The following is a 21569-nucleotide window of genomic DNA, read 5'->3' as shown; positions in this document are numbered from 1 at the left end:
AGGCTTTTGTTTCTGAATCTGTAATCAAAGCAACAAAGGTCATTTCCTTGAGATAAAGTGGAAGCAGGAAGGGACTGGGCTTGCTCTGCCCCCCCATTTCCAGGAGCTCATATTTATAGGGAATAACATATACTGCCATTGTTTGTTTAAGAGCATTTAACTCTTCAGAATTTCTCTTAACTGCTATGGACCAGTTTTGAGGTAAGACATCGTTTTCTTGATGTTCTCATGTGACAGCTGGAATCATCCTGGTTATTTGGACTTTTGCTTTGAAAAATAACTTAAATTGGCCAGGCAGCAGAAAGGTCTAAAATTAGCTAAAAATTAAGCCTTTCATTGCAGTCTCCTTTCTAACTATCATATTGTATGACCCATTGGGCTTTTCCATTTTGCTAAGGATGATTTTGTGTGTTCTCTGTCTGAAAATGCAGTTTCCTTGTGTTTGTGTGCCTTTGCTGTTTAGTTGTGAAATAGCAGATTATTTTTTTTAGCTGCTCCGTGTGTAGAACTTAAAGTTTAGATCCGTGCACCTGCAGTTTCTTGTGTAGATTTTGCAGCGCCTGAAACCCAGGTCTTGGTCTACGTGCCGCTCTGTTAACTGTTTGAGCAACTGCTGTGAACCGCAAAGACGAGCAGAGCAAAAATGAACTCGGTTAGCTGGCGCAGTCGCCCTTTTCATTTGGAATTGCCGGGTTGGCTTCTGGGTCCAGAATTTATTCATGCTTCTCCCCCCAGCATTAATCTTTTGCACGACTTGGCACCGAACGCCCAGTGGCACATATGGTGCTCGTTATGCATCTTTCAGAGGAGACCCTTTGATTAGAAGCCTTGTTTTTGCTTTGAAAAGGCAAGCACAGGACTCTTGCCATTAAAGCCATTTTAGCAAGAAGCAACCTGTGCGTAATTAGACAAGCAGTGCGAGCTGGTGCAGAGGAGGGTACCCACAGAAATGCTTATGCCTACTGACTGTAATGAATATTTCATGGTTGCCTGGCTCAGGTGATAAACCTACATAATTCCCCACTGTTTGGAGGAGGTGTTTATATCTACAGATCTTCACTGCATAAAGATATACTTTTGGCTCAGGGACTATTCAATATATATATTGGTGCCTAGAATTACAGAAGTGTCTAATGCATTAAATACTTGCTGCAGTTGTGCATAATTTGGAATTATATGCTCAGTTCAGCCCCCTCAAGCGCAATAATAATAAAAAAAATGTATTCTTGTATACTGCCCAACCACGAAGTTTCAGGCGGTTAACAACAAAGAACTGTACAATCGGTGAAAGGTACATTCAGTTAATAAAAATAAGTAACGAGAAGAAAATGACATAGTTATTAACAAACTTTATCAAACAAGTGTGTGTTTAAAAGTTTTCTAAAAGCATTATAAGAATCTGTTTGACAAATAAGCGGACTTAACCAAGAGTTCAGTTTGCCTAGTCGAAAGGCAAATGTCCTATTCAAAAATTTCTTGTAACGATAGTTCTTAACTGAAGGATACATAAACATTAACTTATTATGAGTTTTTTTGATGAGGTATGAAAATTAAATTGGGAGGCTAGATATCCTGGAGCCAAACCAAAAAGAGATTTAAAACAAAGACAACCAAATTTAAAAAGAATACGTGCCTCAAAAGGCAACCAGTGTAATTGCTGATAAAATGGGCTATTGTGATCATAGTTCTTAAGGCCAAAAATTAAGCGCACTGACGTATTTTGTACTAATCGAATACTCTGTAAATTGACAATACTGTCCTGTAACCCCCTTACTTTAGCAAATTTTAATTATCTGTATTTGGATATTTTATTTTATTACATGTTTTTATTATTTATTGTTAGTAAACCGTCTAGATAATCATTGATAGTATATCAAATGAAAAATAAACTTGGAAACTATTCCGTAAGTCAGTGTGCCTATCTCAAATAGCACGTATCCCCAAAGTGGCGTAGCCATGGGAGGGCCATAGGCATGTCGGGTGCATTCTGAAAAGTTACCTGCGCAATTATAACATTCTTTATTTATATACTGCCCAGATGTCTTTCGGTTTTGGGATGAGTATGATTATTGAGTTCAGTTATCAAAATCTTGGGAGAGAAGACCATAAGGGCGAAAGTTTGCCTAGGTGCCCAATACCTGTTCTGGCTCTGGTTTCTAAACTCCCACTTGCATGAGAACCCTTGCTGTTGTATTCTCAACCAATTGCAGTCATCATAAATTTGTCTTTGGCAAGCCCAAATCAAGAACATTACAATAATATAAATGTGCTAATCATTCTCTGTGAAAATGTGTTGAATGTTCTTCAATTGCCATATCGGAGGGGGGGGGGAACCCTCTACAACTGCAGCTATCTTGACTTACAATGCCAACCAACCATCTAATTCCATCCCCAAATCCTAACTGTGATCCTGATCTTTCAGAATTGGAAATTCCTCTGAATAATAAACCTACACGCATGTAACATCTCTATTTCCAAAGATTTAGCGGAAACTCATCCGAACATCCATTTTCCCATCTTATCCAAGCATGTCTGAAACCTAGCAACCGTGTCACCTGATCCCCACCCAATGGAGCTATAAACTTCCTTAAAAATACTGACAATTGGTGCCAAAAATAAGATTAAACAATAAAGAGAACAAAGCCCCCTGAGGCACTCCACAATATACAGCATAGTCCCACGACTGACCACTTGCTATAACTGACTGTAATCGCCCATAAAAATAGTCAAAAACCATGTCACTACCACGTCAATTAATGCCTTCAATCTTTTTAGTGAAAGCTACAATCCAAAGGCTGCCTGAGGTCCACTAGCACAGTCGATCCCTTTATCCAAATACATCCTGAGATCATCTAATATGGCCACCATGATAGTCTTTGTGCTGTGCAAATATTTATATGCCATATATCTACTAGTCTAGGCAGTTTAGAGCTCAACATACGAAAAAGAAAGCAAGCAAAGCAACACAATAGATAACATGATTAATTCTTATGGTAAAAAACAACAACCCAATGAGACCTACTCTAGTGGATGAGAACATTTGATCATTATTCCCTTGCTCTTTTGAAAGCGGCAAGTCCTGCATGCTAAATCGGCTAGCACCCCTTAGTAAAAGGACCCCATAATTTGTTGAAATGCTCCGACACGCCTATGGCCATACCACCTTTTGAGATGCGCACGATTAGAGTCAGGCGCACTGCCTTATAGAATAACGTGCAGCCAGATGCATGCGCAAATTCTAATGGGTGCCAATTAACTTCAGTTGGTTGTTGGCATCTAATTATTGATGATTCTGAGTTCATTATTCAATTAATATGTGATTAATTGGTGATTTACTGACCACTGAGCTCATATATATTTATAGAGCTGCAATGAAAAAAATGTTTCTTTTGACAGGTGGCAGCTTTTCTAGCTGTGCCAAATTCCTCCATGATGGGAGTATAACATTTGATGAGCAGAGAAAACAGAGAATGAAATGGCAAAATTGGAGAGTGTGGGCAGTGGTTAAAGCTACAGCCTCAGCACCCTGAGGTTGTGGGTTCAAACCCACACTGCTCTCTGTGACCCTGGGCAAGTCACTGAATCCCCCCATTGCCCCAGGTATATTAGTTAGATTGTGAGCCTGCCGGGACAATCGGAGAAAATGCTTCAGTACCTGAATAAATTTGTGTAAACCATTCTGAGCTCACCTAGGAGAATGGTATAGAAAATTAAATAGTGTGAAAAGTTTTAGCCTCTGATAACCAGAGCTGGGACTGTGACATCATAGTGCCTCATTCCACCAATAAGAGCCAACCTCAGTGATGTTACAATGGCTCGATTGTCCTAGACTTGGCTCACTTTTACTACATTCTGATTGCTAGAGTGGTGCAGTGGTTAAAGCTACAGCCTCGGCACCCTGAGGTTGTGGGTTCAACTCCACACTGCTCTTTGTGATCCTGGGCAAGTCACTTAATCCCCCCATTGCCCCAGGTATATTAGGAAGATTGTAAGTCAACCGGGACAGACAGGAAAAAATGCTTTGAGTACCTGAATAAATTCATGTAAACTGTTCTGAGCTCTCCTGGGAGAACAGTAAAGAAAACTGAATAAATAAATTCATCTTGGGAGCACACACAAATGTAGGCAGATAGATCTGGGTGCCATGTATAGAATCTGTATACTCCGGAGGAAAGGTGGGAGGGGGAAGATATGATAGAGACGTTTAAATATCTATGTGGAATAAATACAGAAGAGGCAAGTCTCTTTCATTTGAAAGGAAATTCCAGAGTGAGAGGGCATTAGATAAAGTTAAGGAAATCTTCCTTTCCAGAAAGAGTAGTAGATGCATGGAATAGTCTCCCAGTAGAGGTGGTGGCGACAAAGACTGTGTCTGAATTCAAGAAAGCATAGGGATCTCTTAGGGAGAGGAGGAGATAGTGGATGGGCCATTTGACCTTTATCTGCCATCATGTTTCTAGACAAAAATTCCAGCGCCCACACTCATCTAAAGCCAACAACAAAAGGTGGAGAAAAATGATTCATTTACAGATTGTTCAGTAACATCATTTCACATCTGCTGACTTAAAATCGGTGGTTCCCAACCCTGTCCTGGAGGACCACCAGCCAGTCGGGTTTTCGGGATAAGAGAGATTTGCATATAATGGAGGTGACAGGCATGCATATCTGCCCATGCATATTAATTAGGGTTATCCCAAAAACCCGATTGGCCTCATGGTCCTCGGAACCACGGACTTAAACAATTTTGTCTTAAAACATTTATAGTAAGGAGGAAAAAAGACCTCAGATTACCTCTAGCGGCTGGTGTAAATACACATGCTTTAACTTCAGTCATCGGTCGGAGAGAAAAACCTTCTTTGCATCAATATACTGTAGTTCCCAAACAAATTATAATTAATAGAACAACATAGCTAAACTTAACTGAAGGGTCTTGATCCCAAAGGGACCCGTTTCACACTTTGCTTCATCAGGGGATCAGAAGAAGAAGAAATGGCTGTTCATGGCAACCACTTACAGAAGCTTGAAACTTGTTTCAAACATTCACACTGTCACTCGGCACATTTTCAAAGTTATTCCAAGGATATGTGGTAATTTTTTGATGACTTTTGGCAACAGGCTGTTTACTTCTATTCTTTCACACACTTCACATATAATATATTTTAAGTTCAGTTCACATTTCAGGTTTCCTGTTTACAAAAAACGCCAGCAGATTTTTTTTTTTGTACTTGTCAATATAGCGTCCTCTAAAAATATTCAGCTGCAGACAAAGAGGATGTTTCTCCCAGAGCTGAGTGAGTTACATATCCTGCACAATCTTCAAACGGTAGGATGTGATGGGACTGGAAAACCAGTTTAGGTTTTTCAGTATTCTTCATGAAATGAGCCTTAAAGAGGCATGAGATTTTAAATGCACACCCAAAAAAATTGCACAAAAAGTCCCCCACCTAAAATGACAAACTAGAGCTCTGTGTTTGAGATCAGTGGGAGCCATGAAATTAATAGCTACCATGGAAAGAGGAGTACGCTACGGGCTCCTTTTACTAAGCTGCGATAGCGTTTTTAGCGCACGCAGGATTTTAGCGCGTGCTAAACCTGCGCTACGTGGCTAGAACTAACGCCAGCTTCCCTATGAAGATCATTCAGAAGATTTGTTTGGAGGTTACCTGTCAAAATAGGGGTGTTTAAATGATCAGCTATTTTGGGAAAACTGTTACGTGTGAAGACCAGCAGCATGCACCATTTCCAAGAGGAATCTAAAATGATACCCAGAACTTTAGTAGAACCAGAGAATGACACGGGAACAAATTTTCCCCGTCCCCGCAGGAACTCAATTTCCCTGTTTTTTTTCTCTGCCCCTGCCCCATTCCTGTAAGCTCCGCCTTAACCGCACAGGCCTCGAAAACTTATGATGAGGACGGAGCTTGCAGGAATGGGGCAGGAACAGAAAAAGACCTTGCGGGGATGGGGAAAATTGTCCCCATGTCATTCTCTAAGTAGAACGATTGACTAAACTTTGAACATTTTGGGTTGTAGAACCGTTCATGTACACAGGTTATCTTTTCCTTCTGTTAAAGGTTCACAATCAGTCAGCAAAATTGCTCATTCTTTTTCCTTTTTATTGACTGCGCTTTGGAATGATCCCCCCTCTCAGATAAGATCATGTGTTTTTTTCTTCAGGTATTTCATTAAAAACTTAACTGATGTTTTCAACATTTTTTTTTTAAATGTAATTCTTAATTATCTATTTTAAAATTAATTTTTCCCTGTTGCAAACCGAGTCGAGCTTTATATTTCTAGGGATGATCTGGTATTTAAATCTAAGATTAGATTAGATTGGTCTGGCCTTATTGAGGTTTTATCTGGCGTTCTCATCTGATGATTACTTTACCACAGGACTTTGGTTTTAGTCGTGTTTAATTTTAGCAATTTTGTCCAGCGCTCTTATCTTCGTACAATTTATGATTTTCTTTTGAGTTAAATCCAGACTAAAAGAGTAGGAACCAAAACAAAATATCATCTGCTTAAGAAAGAGGATGATGAAATCTTGCTAACTTAATTAGACCCCGAGGGCCTGGATCTATAAATGGTGGCTAGGTTAGATGCCGCTGGCCTAATGAGGGTTACCAAACATCTCGATTTCCCCAGACAAGTCCTCCTTCTTGAAGACATGTCTGGGGGTCCAGACGGATTTTCAAAACCCGGCAGGGAGGAAGTCCGCACATGCACGGCCATCACTCGATGACATCGTACGCGCATGTACGGACTCCCCCTCTGCCTGACCAGAGCAGGCAGTGGGGGCGGGGCTAGGGCAGACTTGGGTGGGAATAGGCGGGGCTAGGGGTCCGGATTTTCCGAAAGGAAAATATGGCAACCTTAGGCCTAATATTCCATCACCTACCACAAGGATGCCAAGTGACACCTAAGCATGCCTAGATGCTGCTAAGTATCGTTCTGTAAGCGATGCCTAGCGGTTGATGTGACAACCGCACCGACTGGTACCTACAAGTTGGTGACCCGTCAAATGAGCATAGGACAATTGCGCTCGGACAGTTGCGTGCAGGAACAATTGTGAGCCCCAACAATTCTGCGCAGGGACAAGAGCGTGCCCTGACAATTGCGGCAGTGGCTACGATTTTGTCTTTTTGAGGGGTACGAAGTAACCCTCTTTTGAGGGGGGGGTGGGGGAACCTTATCCCACCCCCACTACACTTTAAATATTCACTTGCTATCTAGTATTAGGATAAGGGTTTTTTTTTTTTAAGATATTGCAAAAACCAATATCAAATAACAGTAGAAGTACATCAAGAAAACACAAAGGCCCCGTCCCTTGGGAAGCCTTTCAGATTCACGGCCCGCAATTGTCCTGTGCGCACTTGTCCCTACGTGCAATTTTCGGCCCGTATTTGTCAGAGCGCAATTCTCCTGCACTCATTTGTCGGTGTACCTACAAGTCAGACCCCGTTTGTAGAATTGGGCCCGAAAAGCTCATACTAGCACAAGTGGCTGAAAATGCCCTCACATTGATGGTGCGGTGTTGATGGCCACCCCTAGATGTTAGAGCAGTGAATCGCAAACTATGTGCCGTGGCGAGATTCTGGGTGTGCCGCCAGGGATCGAAGGACACATGACGTATACCGAATACGGAGGGAGAAGTGTATTTGTGCGTGTTGCACAAACGTCACCTATGCACATTCCAATGGCAAAGTACTGTCATCAAATCATGGTGCATATTTTTCCACTAGTCAGTATTTCGGTAGAGGTCATTGGCGCATATAAATGGCCATTTCATGCAGTGGTGGAGCGAGGGTGAGAGGCATCCGGGGCGGTGGCGCCCCCTCCCCCTGCCCTTGTCGCGCACACCTCTTTCCTTCCCCGTACCTCTAGTTGCTTACTGCTTCGAGTGACAAGAACTTCAACGCGTTTCTCGCGACACCCTCCCCCCGTCAGCTCTCCCTCTGACATCACTTCTTATGTGCGTTACCCGGATGTGACGTCAGCGGCAGAGATGACGCAATCACAAGGAGCACGTTGAAGTTGTTGCTCATGGCAGTGAGGTACAGGGGAAGGGGATGTGCACATGGTGAGGGGAGGAGATGAGGAAGGGTGTGGTCACCCCCACCAACATGGCACCTGTAGCGGACCGGCCACTCCCCCCCCCTAATAATGCCATTGATTTCATGTATAAATGATGCCAGTTGTGGTGCTGGAGCCTGAACCTGTTTCCCAATTTCTCAGTCCAACAGCTGTTGACTGGGTTTCATTGTCAACGTCAACAAATATTGACTGATTATTTGGTTGTGGGGAGGGAAATGAAAGGGGAAAAGAGAACTGAGAAGAAATTGTCAACATCAGGCCCAACCGCTACATTTAAAACTCCTTGTTAAATGTGGATTAACACAACTTAATCAACAAGAGCTCTTCACCTAGTGAATCCGGCCGCAGAAGAGCCTGAGGTCCATCTTGGAAGGTTCTATTCTGTGTATTTTGTCCCCAAAAGTCTTTGGCAGAAGCAGATTTGACCTTGGCTAGAATCACAGACTTGCCAAGTCTTGAGTGCGGTTAATGATTACAAAACCAGTACGACAAGCAAATGTGCACTGTCTGCCGAATTAACTGTGAAACATGATAGTTCCTGCCACTCGGCTGATGACACACTCATTTCTGTTGCAGATGACCGAAGGCAGACACTGCCAGGTGTGTCTCCTTGATGACAGGAAGTTGGAGCTTCTGGTTCAGGTAAAGGTTCTCCGTCCACATGGTCGAGGTCCCTTAGATCTGAGGATAAACAGGATTTTCAATAAAACCTCACATCCTTCCCCTTGTTGACTCTATTCAAGATTGTACTTTCTTCAGTGTATTCAATGAACTAATGCTAGAGTTGCCAGATTTTATGTTCGTAAAATCTGGACCCCCTAGACCTGCCCCCAGGCCCGCCCATCCCCACCTGGTTATGCCCCAGTCCTGTCTCTATCCCGCCCTAGCTGCTTGCAGCCCCACACCACACTCGCACCTTCCCTTCCCACCCATGTACCTCTTTAAATCTTCGCCAGCGTAAGTATCTTCAGGCTGCTGCTCGTGCCGGTGTTGGCTTTTCCTCTGATGTCACTTCCTGGCCCTGCGACCCAGAAGTGATTTCAGAGGGAGCCAGGCTGGCGCAAGCAGCAGGCCAGAGTAGTTGCTCGTGCTGGCAAAGATTCAAAGAGATACAGGGGACCGCAGGGAAGGGAGGGTGCCAGCTCAGTGTGTGTGTTTGGTGGGTGCAAAGAGGTACCGGGGCCCAGAGTGGTCCGCCCCCCCCCCTCTTACTATGCCACTGGCATGACCCACTCAAAGAACAATTGTTCAACAGATCTAGTTCAGTTGAAACAGATTATTGGGGTTATAGGCATGTTGCTTTCCCTCTATGTGTGCATAGGTATCATAGTAAGGGGGAGGCGTCCGCCCCAGGCGCTGCCTTCCTAAGGGCATGGCACCTCTCCTCCTCTCCTTGCCATGTGCGCACGCCCCTTGCCTTCCTCCGTACCTTTTTTTACTTCCCCGGTGCAAGGTTGCTGCCCACATCGGTGCTCTCTCTGACGTCACTTCCTAAGCGCGGGTCCTGGAAGTGACATCAAAGGACGAGCTGACACCGGCATGAGCATGCTGCTCGCGCCGGAGAAGGTAAGGAAGGGGGAAAGGGAAGGGGGCGTGCACACAGTGGGAGGGGGGGGGTCGGGGAAGAGGGGGAGGGACGGGCACCACCGCCCCGGGTACTGCTCACCCTTATTATATCACTGTATCAGCACGTAGGCTTTTACACATGACAGCAAGGAGTGGGCCCAGAGAGGTAGGATAAGAACTGAAACAAGTCTGGCTGAACACAGGAACAAATTTAGTATACTAAAGATTAGCACGCCTTAGTAAAAGGACCCCGTAGTAAGTTATGAGCTCAGATTATTTTTTAATATGAAGCCCACAGCGTTTTTTTGTTGTTGTTGATAATTATTAGTCTTTGCTGTACCATACAATCGTAGCATTCGTAAGTCCTCTCTAGGAAACAGTGCCCTTATAACAAGTAACCAATTAGTGAAAGGGACCATTTTTATTGAACACTGCCGTTAAACTAATCTTTGTAAACTAATTCTTTTAATAGCCCAAGCTCTTGTCTCGGGAGTTGTTGGACCTGGTAGCTTCTCATTTCAACCTGAAGGAAAAGGAGTATTTTGGCATAACATTCACTGACGATACGTAAGTCAATGTTTTATTTTTCATTGCTGTTGCAAAGATGTTGAAACTGAAATGTGTTTGTCATTTATGTGTACCTCTGATACCACACCACCTCCTTCCCCACGATGTCTCATTTCACTGCTGACAATAGCATATATATTGATGGCGCCTGCATATTTTGTGTGCCTGAAATTTTGTTTGCGAGGCTATTTGTATACAGAAAAAGCGCCAATGTGTACAGACACGTTAATTTTTGTTTGAACATATGCACGAGACTATCGCAAAACCTTTGGCTCTCCCCCCTTCCCACTTTGCACGTAAGTTGTACATGCATAAAATTTGCACTGACTTTCACTTTCTGTATGCCATGGTATTACGCTTGCAGTAGAAGCCAGCACTGGTGTGCATCATACCTGCAGCTTTCTGAATCGATCTTGAGTGTTTAAAATTCCATGTAACTATGAGTGGCAGACCTAGGCAAGTTTATTTTGGACTCAGAATTAACGCAGTGTAACAGCAAAGCCTTGGCATAAATGCCGATATTTACACATATTCTTAAAGTTAGGTACACTTGTTCAGCTGGCATTAACCGCATTGCTTTTGCAATATTTTTCTCCCTGCTGCTTCCCCAAGCCAGGCCTGGGGCGTACAAGCGCTGGACTCGCAAGACTTCACCTCCGACGTCAATTCTGACGTCGGAGAGGAAGTTCGGAGCCAGCCAATCGCTGCCTGGCTGGTCTGGAACTTCTCCTCGACGTTAGAATTGACGTCGGAGGTGAAGTCTTATGGGCCCGGCGCTTGTACGCGCCAGGCCTGGCTTGGGGAAGCAGCAGGGAGAAATCGGCGTGGTGGCTTGGGGGTGAGGGTAGGGAAAGAATCGGGGAAGTGGAGAAATTTGTACGATGGCTTGGGGGGAGGCAGGGGGGAGAGAAAGAAAGGCAGAAAGAAAGAGGGGGGCAGGGGGAGAGAGTAAGAAAGAAAGAAATATTGGCTTTACAGACGAAGGAAGTGCAACCAGAGACTCATGAAATCACCTGACAAAAAGGTAGGGAAAATGTGATTTTATTTTCAATTTAGTGATCAAAATGTGTTCGTTTTGAGAATTTATATCTGCTGTCTATTTTGCACTATGGCCCCCTTTTTACTAAACCGCGATAGCGTTTTTTAGCAGCAGGGTGCCTATGAGCATCGAAAGCAGCACAGGGCATTCAGCGCAGCTCCCTGTGCTAAAAAACGCTATCGCGGTTAAGTGAAGGGGGAGGGGGTATATTTGTCTATTTTTGTATAGTTGTTACTGAGATGACATTGCATATTTTAAAGTCATCTGCCTTGACCTCTGAAAAAAACCCTGAATACAAATGATGATTAACATTTTCTCTGTGTACAGTGTGCTTTGTATTTGGTTTTTGTTTTTTTAATTTTATTGTTGGTAGATCATTTTGACTTGGTCATTTTAAAAGTAGCTCGCAAGCCAAAAAAGCGTGGGCACCCCTGATATCTGCTAACCCATTTGAACATAGGAACGTAAACTGTAATAACTTAACATGTCAAACAATAATAATTTTAAAAAAAGATTGCTAATGCAAAATAAATCTTTGCAAGAATCCTATTAAAGTAGGCCTTCAGAGGATTTGCAGCTGAAATGCAGCACCAGGAAAACATCTTTTCCCTTGTGGTGGTTGGACAGGATGCATTTGTCAGAATTAAGTTAACCGAAGCTTTGCTGGAAGATTTCAATTTAAGATGCTGGCACACCGTAATGCTTCTGGAGCCCTTCCACGGAATGACTGAAATCCCAAACAGCAGATTTCTGAGAGGGGCAGCTTTGCACTTTCCCTCTCGGCGATTAATCTATCCCCTCTGCAGTGTAGTCAAGCTTCTCTGATCAAGTGCTTGAATTTTGCACGCCTCTCCGACCTCAGATTGCCGCGCCAGAGGCACGGGCTGCAGATAACATCAGTGGCCTCCCTCTACAGATCAGTCATCACCACTGCGAATTAGGGGTGTGCAGGCTGAACATTTTGTGTTTATTTTCTTGAGACTTTTTTTTCAATGTCTCATCGTTTTATGTCTCTCTTTTTTTATTATTTTGTTTTTCTTTTGTTCCATTGCATGCTAATATGTTTTACTGTGCATTTAAACTAAATACATTTTACTAAAAATGTACATACTATAAACAAAATGCACCTCTTCACTGGGAACAGTATTTACTGCAGAGCAGTATAAATCTATTACATGAAGGAATAAACTTATCAATATAATGCTAGTCTAGCATTTAAAAGTTCACACCGTCTCAGACCGTAAGTAAATAAGCATTGCCATATTGGGACAGACTGAAGGCCCATCAAGCCCAGTATCCTGTTTTCAACAGTGGCCAATAAAGGTCACAAGTATCTGACAAGATGCCAGGCCCATCGTAATGATATATGGCATTTTAGGAACTTCTCCAGACTTTTTTTTTTTTTTTTTTTTTAACCCTGCTTACCTAACTGCTTTCATCATATTCTCTTGCAACAAATTCCAGACTTTAATTACACATTGAGTGATAAAATATTGTATCTGATTTGTTTGAAATTTACTACTTAGGCCCATGTTCTATAAACAGCACCTTAAGTTAAGCGCTGGTAGACTTTTACCGGTGCCTAACTTAAGCTGAAAACGCCATTAAAAAAAATTAAAAGTGACTTAAAACAAAAAAAAAAATGTAGGCGCTTACCAGCGCCTTAAAAAAATGGCACCTGCATCATGCCTACTTTGTGATGCCTAATGCCACTTTAGGCGTGGCTAACGCTGGAAGTGGCGTTCGGTATTGTAAAGCGTCTTCATAGGTGCAATTCGTGTGAAAGGCAGGCGCCGGAAATGTAGGCATTGAAAACCCTGGCCTACGTTTCTGGTGCCTACCTTTCCTGATGCCACAGATCTTTTAAACGGCACAGTCTCATGATTGACGCGCGATTGGCGGCTGTTACCGTTTATAGAATCCGAGACTTGGGAGAATTCATGTTCCAACGTTTCTGTCGAGCGGCAATCTGCTGGAACGCTCTTCCACATGTCAGATCTAGTTATATAAGTTTTAGGAAGAAACAAAAAACATCTCTCTAAGAATTTTCTTAAATGAAAGTCCATATGGTCTTCTCTGATGCCACTGTATTTGACATAAAACTTTTTGTTAAAATTTCCTGGGACGGCTGGCTATCTTTTGTTGTATTCAAATGTGACTAGGACAAGAGGTCATGGACTGAAGCTGAGGGGGGACAAGCCCAGTACAAATGCCAGGAAGTTCTGCTTCACACAGCGGGTGGTGGACACCTGGAACGCTCTCACGCTGGAGATTGCTGCGGAACCCACCATTCTAGGATTTAAGGGCAAGTTAGATGCACATCTCCTCGGAAGGCAAATAGAGGGATACCGGTGACTTAAGTTTTTGCCATGTCGCACCTGGCTGGGCCTCCGCGTGAGCGGATCTCCGGACTTGATGGACCCAGGGTCTGATCCGGTGATGGCAGTTCTTATCTGCAGAATCACAAATCCAACATCTCACTCAATAAGATTCCTTGAGTAATTTATAGTGGATCTCAAGTGTTCACAGTTATACCGCCACTAGAACACGTCTTGTGAACTATCATCGGTCCACTGGTTTATTAATTACTCTGTTTACTCTAATTTCATTCTTATTTTTTCTATCATTTGATCATATTATACTGTACGTTGAGATTATTATCAAGGGTCCAGCACGCACAAACCGTGCAGATAAAAATACTTATACTGTTCCTGAGGAAGCTCTACTATAATATAAAGAGAGCGAAACGGAGATCTTCTGTTGGGGATGGTCGGGTAGTTTACCTATACCTGAGCTAAGTACTATCACAATATTGATATAGGAAGATTATTCAAGTTTAATAATCTCAACGTACAGTATAATATGATCAAATGATAGAAAAAATAAGAATGAAATTAGAGTAAACAGAGTAATTAATAAACCAGCGGACTGATGATAATTATACGCCGAGACGTGTTCTATTGGGGGTATAACTGTGGACACTTGATCACTATAAATTACTCAAGGAATCTTATTGAGTGAGATGTTGGATTTGTGATTCTGCAGTAGCCTATATATTTTTCAAGTTTTAGTGCATAGCACAACAATGTTTAAGGAGTAATCCACAGAGAACCATTCAGCTTGTAGCTGGAAAGGAGACTTTGATATTGTACTCTACTGTATTAATAGTGTTAGAGCTTGCCAATGCGATAATGTGTGTGATTAATTTTAGCTTTAGGTCATGTGGTTTTTAATTTGCCAAGCGAATGTGAGATCTCAGAAATAAAAGGACCACTCTTCCGTTCACATGCCCTACCTCTCGACTGATAATTCGACAGAGCGCAGTACATTTCATAAAACTGTTAACACAATGGCCCTCTGTTACTAAGGTGCGCTAAACGCTAACGCGTACATGTTAGTCTGGACGCGTTGGCGTTCAGCACGCGTGAATCGGTTAGCGCACCTTAGTGAAAGAGGGGGAATACGTTTCTATAAAGAGCATGAGCCTTAGTCCCTCTATGGCCTACTAACGTAATTGAAATTTGTTACCAATGTACTTGACAATCTTTTCTGGAACATTGCTGTCTATGTACAGTCTCTTCCTCTGTAAACCGCTCTGAACTGCTTGTGGTATTGCGGTATACAAAATAAAGTTGTTGTTATTTAGTGAAAGCTGCCTGCTGGGATCCTGTATTAAGTCAGATTCTTCTTCCCACCACTCTTTCTCAGGTGTCCTGTTTTAAAGAAATACTTTATGTCATTTTTAACTGTTTCCGTTTCACGCCAAAATAGTGCGATGTAGTGGATGCTAAAATAAGAAAACGGTGCTTCGTGTGTTTCTGTAAATGACACACACACAAACAAGAGAAACAATTTTATTATCAACTAGTATTTTAGCCCGTTACATTAACGGGTGCTAGAATATATGTCTTTGTGTCTTTATTTCTGTCTCTCTCTCCCTCCCGCTGCCTGTCTCTCTCCCTGGCCCCCTTTGTCTGTCTGTCTTTCTGTGTCTCTCCCTGCCCCTGTGTCTTTCTTCTTTTCCTTCTATCTATCTGTCTCTCCCCCTGCCTCCTATGCAGCAGCATTTCTCTCCTACCACTTTCCTGTGCAGCAGCCACAGCAGCATTCCCTCTCCCTCCATTTCCCTCCCCCCACACCATTTCCCTGTGCAGCAGCAGCGTTTCCCCTCCCCCTCCCCCTTTCCCTTCCCGCGGTCTGGCCGGCTCACTTAGTCCCTTACCACCCCCCCCTTCCCTTCCCGTGGTCCCGACAAACCTTCCGATTCCAGCAGCGTCTGCAGCACTCTACACACTGCTGCTTCGGAGCTTTCTACTGCCCAGCAAATCAGGGCAGTAGAAGGCCCCGAAGCAGCGTGTGTAGAGTGCTGCAGACGCTGCTTGAATCGGAAGGTTTCAGGACCCGCAGCCCTTGCCGGACCCGAAGCAAGCTCAGTGGGTTTTTGGGTTTTGTACACGGGCCCAACCAGAGCAGGAGGAGAAGCCTGGGAGGCAGGAATTAAAGTCCATTGGGAGAGAGGAGGAGGGAGGATAGCAACTCCTCTCCCTTCCAGCTCCGGTCCGGCCCCCGCTGACGTCGCCCTGGCCAGTTCACATCCTTCAGACGGCAAGAGCCACCGCGGCAGACAGGCTCCGCGCCACCGCGCACATGCGCACTCCTACCTGCAGGTCCCTACAGTGCACGGAAAACGGGAGCACGCAGGTGGGAGTGCGCATGCGCGCTTAGGGCTTTATTATATTAGATTCTGTATGTTTAACTACCATCACAGCACTCTCTTTCTTGTTTCTCATCAGGTTTTACTAAATAGATGTAGACTGCTTGGTGCCCTTTGGATACGATGTAACGTGTGTACTTACATAATACGAGGGTGCTCCAGTGCATTATGTAATGGTTTTAATCTGCTTCCTTTCAAAACCCATTTCCTGTCAGTCACTCTTGGGAAAGAATCAAAGACAATAGGTGGTTTGTTTCAATAAATACACCTATTATTATTATTAATTTTTTTTTTGTAAGATAAGCTTAGTCAAATGTTAAACCAGAAAACATTGATATTTACACCCTGATCAGCCCACAGTGGTCACCATATTTTGAAATGCTGGCTCCGAGATCCATATGCTCAGCATTGATATCCACATATAAGGGGAAGGGAGTGTGGGACTTGTATACCGTCTTTTTGTGGTTATACATTCAAAGTGGTACTGTACTGATTTTTGTACCCAGGGCAACGGAGGATTAAGGCCCAAATTCTGTAACCGGCGCCTAATGCTAGGCACCTATTTCGGAGGCGCCCATCTAGATTAGGTGCCTATCTAAATCGATTAAGCTTTTTAATCAGCATTGATTGAAACATAGGCGCCTATCAAGAAAGCGTGATTCTGTAACAAGGCGCCTCTAAAAATTTAGGCGGCCTTCAAAAAAATAGGCGCTATGCACGTTAGGCGTGGGCGTGGCGCCTTGTTGCAGAATCGCTGCTCTTAAGCGTGCTTAAGCGCTCAGCTAGGCACCTGACTTTCAGTTATGCCTAGAGCTGGCCTATTTCTTGGGCGCCTCCAAAACAGGTTCCGCTCGGCGCGATTCATTAAACAGCACCCAATTTGACTTGAATCGCGCTGAACAGTGCCTAATTAGGCGCCTACCTTATGGGCGCTTCTTATAGAATTTGCCCTTAAGTGACTTGCCCAGGGTCACAAGGAGCAGTGCTGGGATTTGATCCCACAACCTTGGAAGTACTCGGGCAGCAGCTCTACCACTAGGCCAGGGGTCTCCAAACGTTTCACCACGAGGGCCACGTTTGGTACTTCAGCACTTTTCAGCAGGCCGTAAAAAAAAAAAAGATAGCTAAATCTAGATATTTGCAAGCAGAAAATTTTATAAACTAATTAGAATGAGATTAAATGATCATATATTAATGGTGACGAACACTTACCAGCAAATTCTCATATTTTCATCACAAATTTTAATAAAACCGTTAATGTGAATGATGGAACTGTCTTCTTTTTCCCATCCATGTTAAAACTGTAAAAGAGAATACATTTATAAATAATGCTGCAATTTATTAAAATCACGAGAACTGCATACAAGCAAATATGTGAATAAGTGAATACGCACCATTAAATATAAATTTATTCAATTACAAATTGAGTATTACACTACACCACTGCAAATATTCTTATGGGCAACTAACCGTAAGAACTAGTAATGAACTTCCAGATTCAATTTAAAGATTTGTCACAGCGCCAGCGCTACCTACAACACTGCGAATTGACACTGTCGATCGAGGCCGAACAAGTACGAAGAAATACTGCAAAGTATACAATTACAATTCAGTATGAAATAAAGTTGTGAATAATATTAACCTAATATGGAGTATCGATATATTTTGAACACAATTTTAATTAATGCATTTGAAATCTATCGACATCCCGTGGTTTGGGGGGGGGGGTTGCGGATTCTCATTGGAAAATTAGTCCAATTGGCGCATTTCCACACAATTCTTCCACAGGCCAGATCACCGTACCGTACTTTGGAGACCCCTGCACTAGTGCTACTTATCAGGATCCTGGCGTGTAAATGTAAGTTCCTAGATTGTAAAATTGATCTGATAGGGCCTGGGTATGAATCTGGAGTATGCTCAGTTTGGCCCATCCTTGGAGAAAAACACATTATATAGTTCACTACGCACAAAAATGATGCAAATTAATGGATAATGAGCAGTTGCAATACAAAAGCATTCAAAGCAACCCATTATACATGAAAGTTTAGAAAAATAGTGTGCAAAAACGTCTTTGCATGCTAGTTTTTGTAAAAAAATATATATATATATATTTTAAAAACCCTTTTTCAAAGTTGTCTGAAGAACCTCATTCAACTTTGACCCTTCAGAAGCTAATCTTGGATTCTTTTTTTGGTTTTTTTTTCTACATATTGGGATCCTTTTACTAAGGCAAGCTAGCCGTTTTAGCGCACATTAAAACGCTACTGCGAGCCAGCACGTCATAATATCCTGTGGAGGCGTTGTCACGCGTTAGCATTTAGCTCACGTGAAATCGGCTACCGCACCTTAGTGAAAGGACCACATTACCTTTAAGATTGGTCTAGCCCAGCTGCCACACCGTTTCTCTCAAGATCCAATAGAAAACCTGACGTATGGGAAATTGCAACTTTGGAATGCAGTTCGACATACTTTGGTATATTGGCCTCACACCGAGATTACACCAAGCCAGGGGCAAAGATTAATCTTTCGGTCAGGTTCCAAGACATAAATCCAGAGGCAGCATTTTAAGCATTAGGCCGCACCTCATCCTTAGATCACATCACATTACAGGATTTGAATGTTGCATTATCTGCCAGTTTTGTGTGAAAACTTGTCCTTGCCGTTTTGCATTATTTTAACTCTTTAAGTTGTGCATAGTTATGTACCATTTTTGTACAGTGTAGCACAGGGGTGTCAAAGTCGCTCCATGAGGGCCGCAATCCAGTCAGGTTTTCAGGATTTCCCTAATGAATATGCATGAGATCTATTAGCATACAATGAAAGCAGTGCATGCAAATAGATCTCATGCATATTCATTGGGGGAAATCCTGAAAACCCGACTGGATTGCGGCCCTCGAGGAAGGACTTTTGACACCCCTGGTGTAGAAAGAGACTGTGGAGGATATAAAAGAAGTCTACTTGCGACTGCCCAAATTGCCGCCACCCAATATCTTTTTCACGCTAGCAAATTTGATCATGTAGAACCGTGGTTCCCAACCCTGTCCTGGAGGACCACCAGCCAGTCAGGTTTTCAGGATAGCCCTAATGAATATGCATGGAGCAGATTTGCACGCCTGGCACCTCCGTTATATGCAGATCTCTCTCATGCATATTTATTATGGCTGACTGGGAACCACTGATGTAGAACCATTCAACATCACTGGTTAAAGGTTACCTAATGTAAAGTTTGTGCCCATGCTCACTCTTTGCCACACCCCTTGAAAGAAAAATTCCTTAAACTCCAGCAATGCTTGGTATAATGCATGGAAACGGGAAAACTACCTCAAAACGCCTTGATTCGGTTGTGCAGTAGTCTTAATTCCACCTGTTAAGTGCTTAATGTGTTTTAGTTAGAGCCCCATAATTGGAGCTTTTCTATTTTCTGTTTTTCTTATTGTTTTGTACATTGCCTTGGTTTGTCGATCAGATGAGCGCTGTGTATTAATGCACCTTCTTGTCCACTTTGTCTATCTTGTTTAGATTGTAAGCTCTTTTGTGCGGGGACTGTGTCTTCTGTGTTTTGATGTACAGTGCTGGGTATATCTAGTAGCGCTATAGAAATGATTAGTAGTAGAAGCTGTCTGAACGCTCAGTGACATCACAATGCATCTGAGTCATACCCATAATTCTTGATGACATCATAATGCAGCTGTTCCCCCATGAGCACTGTGTATAGAAGAAAATCCTGGAGAAGGACCGAGATTGTCCGGCAAAGTTACACGAGAAAATGGAGTAGATTCTGCGCCGTTCACGGAGGAGGGTGTTTATGAGCAACTTGAAAAACTGAAGGTGGACAAAGCGATGGGACCAGACGGGATCCATCCCAGGATACTAAGGGAACTCAGAGAGGTTCTGGCGAGTCCTATTAAAGACTTGTTCAACAAATCTCTGGAGACGGGAGTGATTCCTGGGGATTGGAGGAGAGCGGATGTGGTCCCTATTCATAAAAGTGGTCACAGGGATGAAGCAGGAAACTACAGGCCGGTGAGCCTCACTTCAGTTGTTGGAAAAATAATGGAAGTGTTGCTGAAAGAAAGGATAGTGTATTTCCTTGAATCTAATGGGTTACAGGATCCGAGGCAACATGGCTTTACAAAAGGTAAATCGTGCCAAACGAACCTGATTGAATTTTTTGATTGGGTGACCAGAGAGCTGGATCGAGGACATATGCTAGATGTAATTTATTTGGATTTCAGCAAAGCCTTTGATACAGTTCCTCATAGGAGGCTGTTGAACAAACTTGAAGGGCTGAAGTTAGGACCCAAAGTGGTGAACTGGGTCAGAAACTGGCTGTCGGACAGACGCCAGAGGGTGGTGGTTAATGGAAGTCGCTCGAAGGAAGGAAAGGTGACTAGTGGAGTCCCTCAGGGTTCGGTGCTGGGGCCAATCCTGTTCAATATGTATGTAAGTGACATTGCTGAAGGGTTAGAAGGAAAAGTGTGCCTTTTTGCAGATGATACCAAGATTTGTAACAGAGTAGACACCGAAGAGGGAGTGGAAAATATGAAAAAGGATCTGCAAAAGTTAGAGGAATGGTCTAATGCCTGGCAACTAAAATTCAATGCAAAGAAATGCAGAGTAATGCATTTGGGGATTAATAATAGGAAGGAACCGTATATGCTGGGAGGAGAGAAGCTGATATGCACGGACGGGGAGAGGGACCTTGGGGTGATAGTGTCCGAAGATCTAAAGGCGAAAAAACAGTGTGACAAGGCAGTGGCTGCTGCCAGAAGGATTCTGGGCTGTATAAAGAGAGGCGTAGTCAGTAGAAGAAATAAGGTGTTGATGCCCCTGTACAGGTCATTGGTGAGGCCCCACTTGGAGTATTGTGTTCAGTTTTGGAGACCGTATCTGGCGAAAGACGTAAGAAGACTTGAGGCGGTCCAGAGGAGGGCGACGAAAATGATAGGAGGCTTGCACCAGAAGACATATGAGGAGAGACTGGAAGCCCTGAATATGTATACCCTAGAGGAAAGGAGAGACAGGGGAGATATGATTCAGACGTTCAAATACTTAAAGGGTATTAACGTAGAACAAAATCTTTTCCAGAGAAAGGAAAATGGTAAAACCAGAGGACATAATTTGAGGTTGAGGGGTGGTAGATTCAGGGGCAATGTTAGGAAATTCTACTTTATGGAGAGGGTGGTGGATGCCTGGAATGCGCTCCCGAGAGAGGTGGTGGAGAGTAAAACTGTGACTGAGTTCAAAGAAGCGTGGGATGAACACAGAAGATTTAGAATCAGAAAATAATATTAAAGATTGAACTAGGCCAGTTACTGGGCAGACTTGTACGGTCTGTGTCTGTGTATGGCCGTTTGGAGGAGGATGGGCAGGGGAGGGCTTCAATGGCTGGGAGGGTGTAGATGGGCTGGAGTAAGTCTTAACAGAGATTTCGGCAGTTGGAACCCAAGCACAGTACCGGGTAAAGCTTTGGATTCTCGCCCAGAAATAGCTAAGAAGAAAAAAAAAAAAAAAAAAAAATTTTAAATTGAATCAGGTTGGGCAGACTGGATGGACCATTCGGGTCTTTATCTGCCGTCATCTACTATG

General features: G+C 43.3%; 1 protein-coding gene across 10 annotated transcripts in view; it reads left to right on the top strand.

Annotated features, from left to right (window-relative positions):
* Nucleotides 1–21569, top strand: part of FRMD4B (FERM domain containing 4B) — a 451582-nt gene that overhangs the window by 308537 nt on the left and 121476 nt on the right. For all 10 annotated transcript variants that reach the window (XM_033926696.1, XM_033926695.1, XM_033926694.1 and 7 more), the window contains 2 exons: nt 8671–8736; nt 10133–10227. In XM_033926696.1, coding sequence (XP_033782587.1) covers nt 8671–8736; nt 10133–10227 — 161 coding nt within the window. The remainder of the gene's footprint in view (nt 1–8670; nt 8737–10132; nt 10228–21569) is intronic.

This window comes from Geotrypetes seraphini, chromosome 17, assembly GCF_902459505.1.
Source record: "Geotrypetes seraphini chromosome 17, aGeoSer1.1, whole genome shotgun sequence".
Classification (NCBI taxonomy): domain Eukaryota; kingdom Metazoa; phylum Chordata; class Amphibia; order Gymnophiona; family Dermophiidae; genus Geotrypetes; species Geotrypetes seraphini.
Note: the sequence above shows the minus strand (reverse complement) of the source record. Positions and strands in the feature narration are given on the sequence as shown.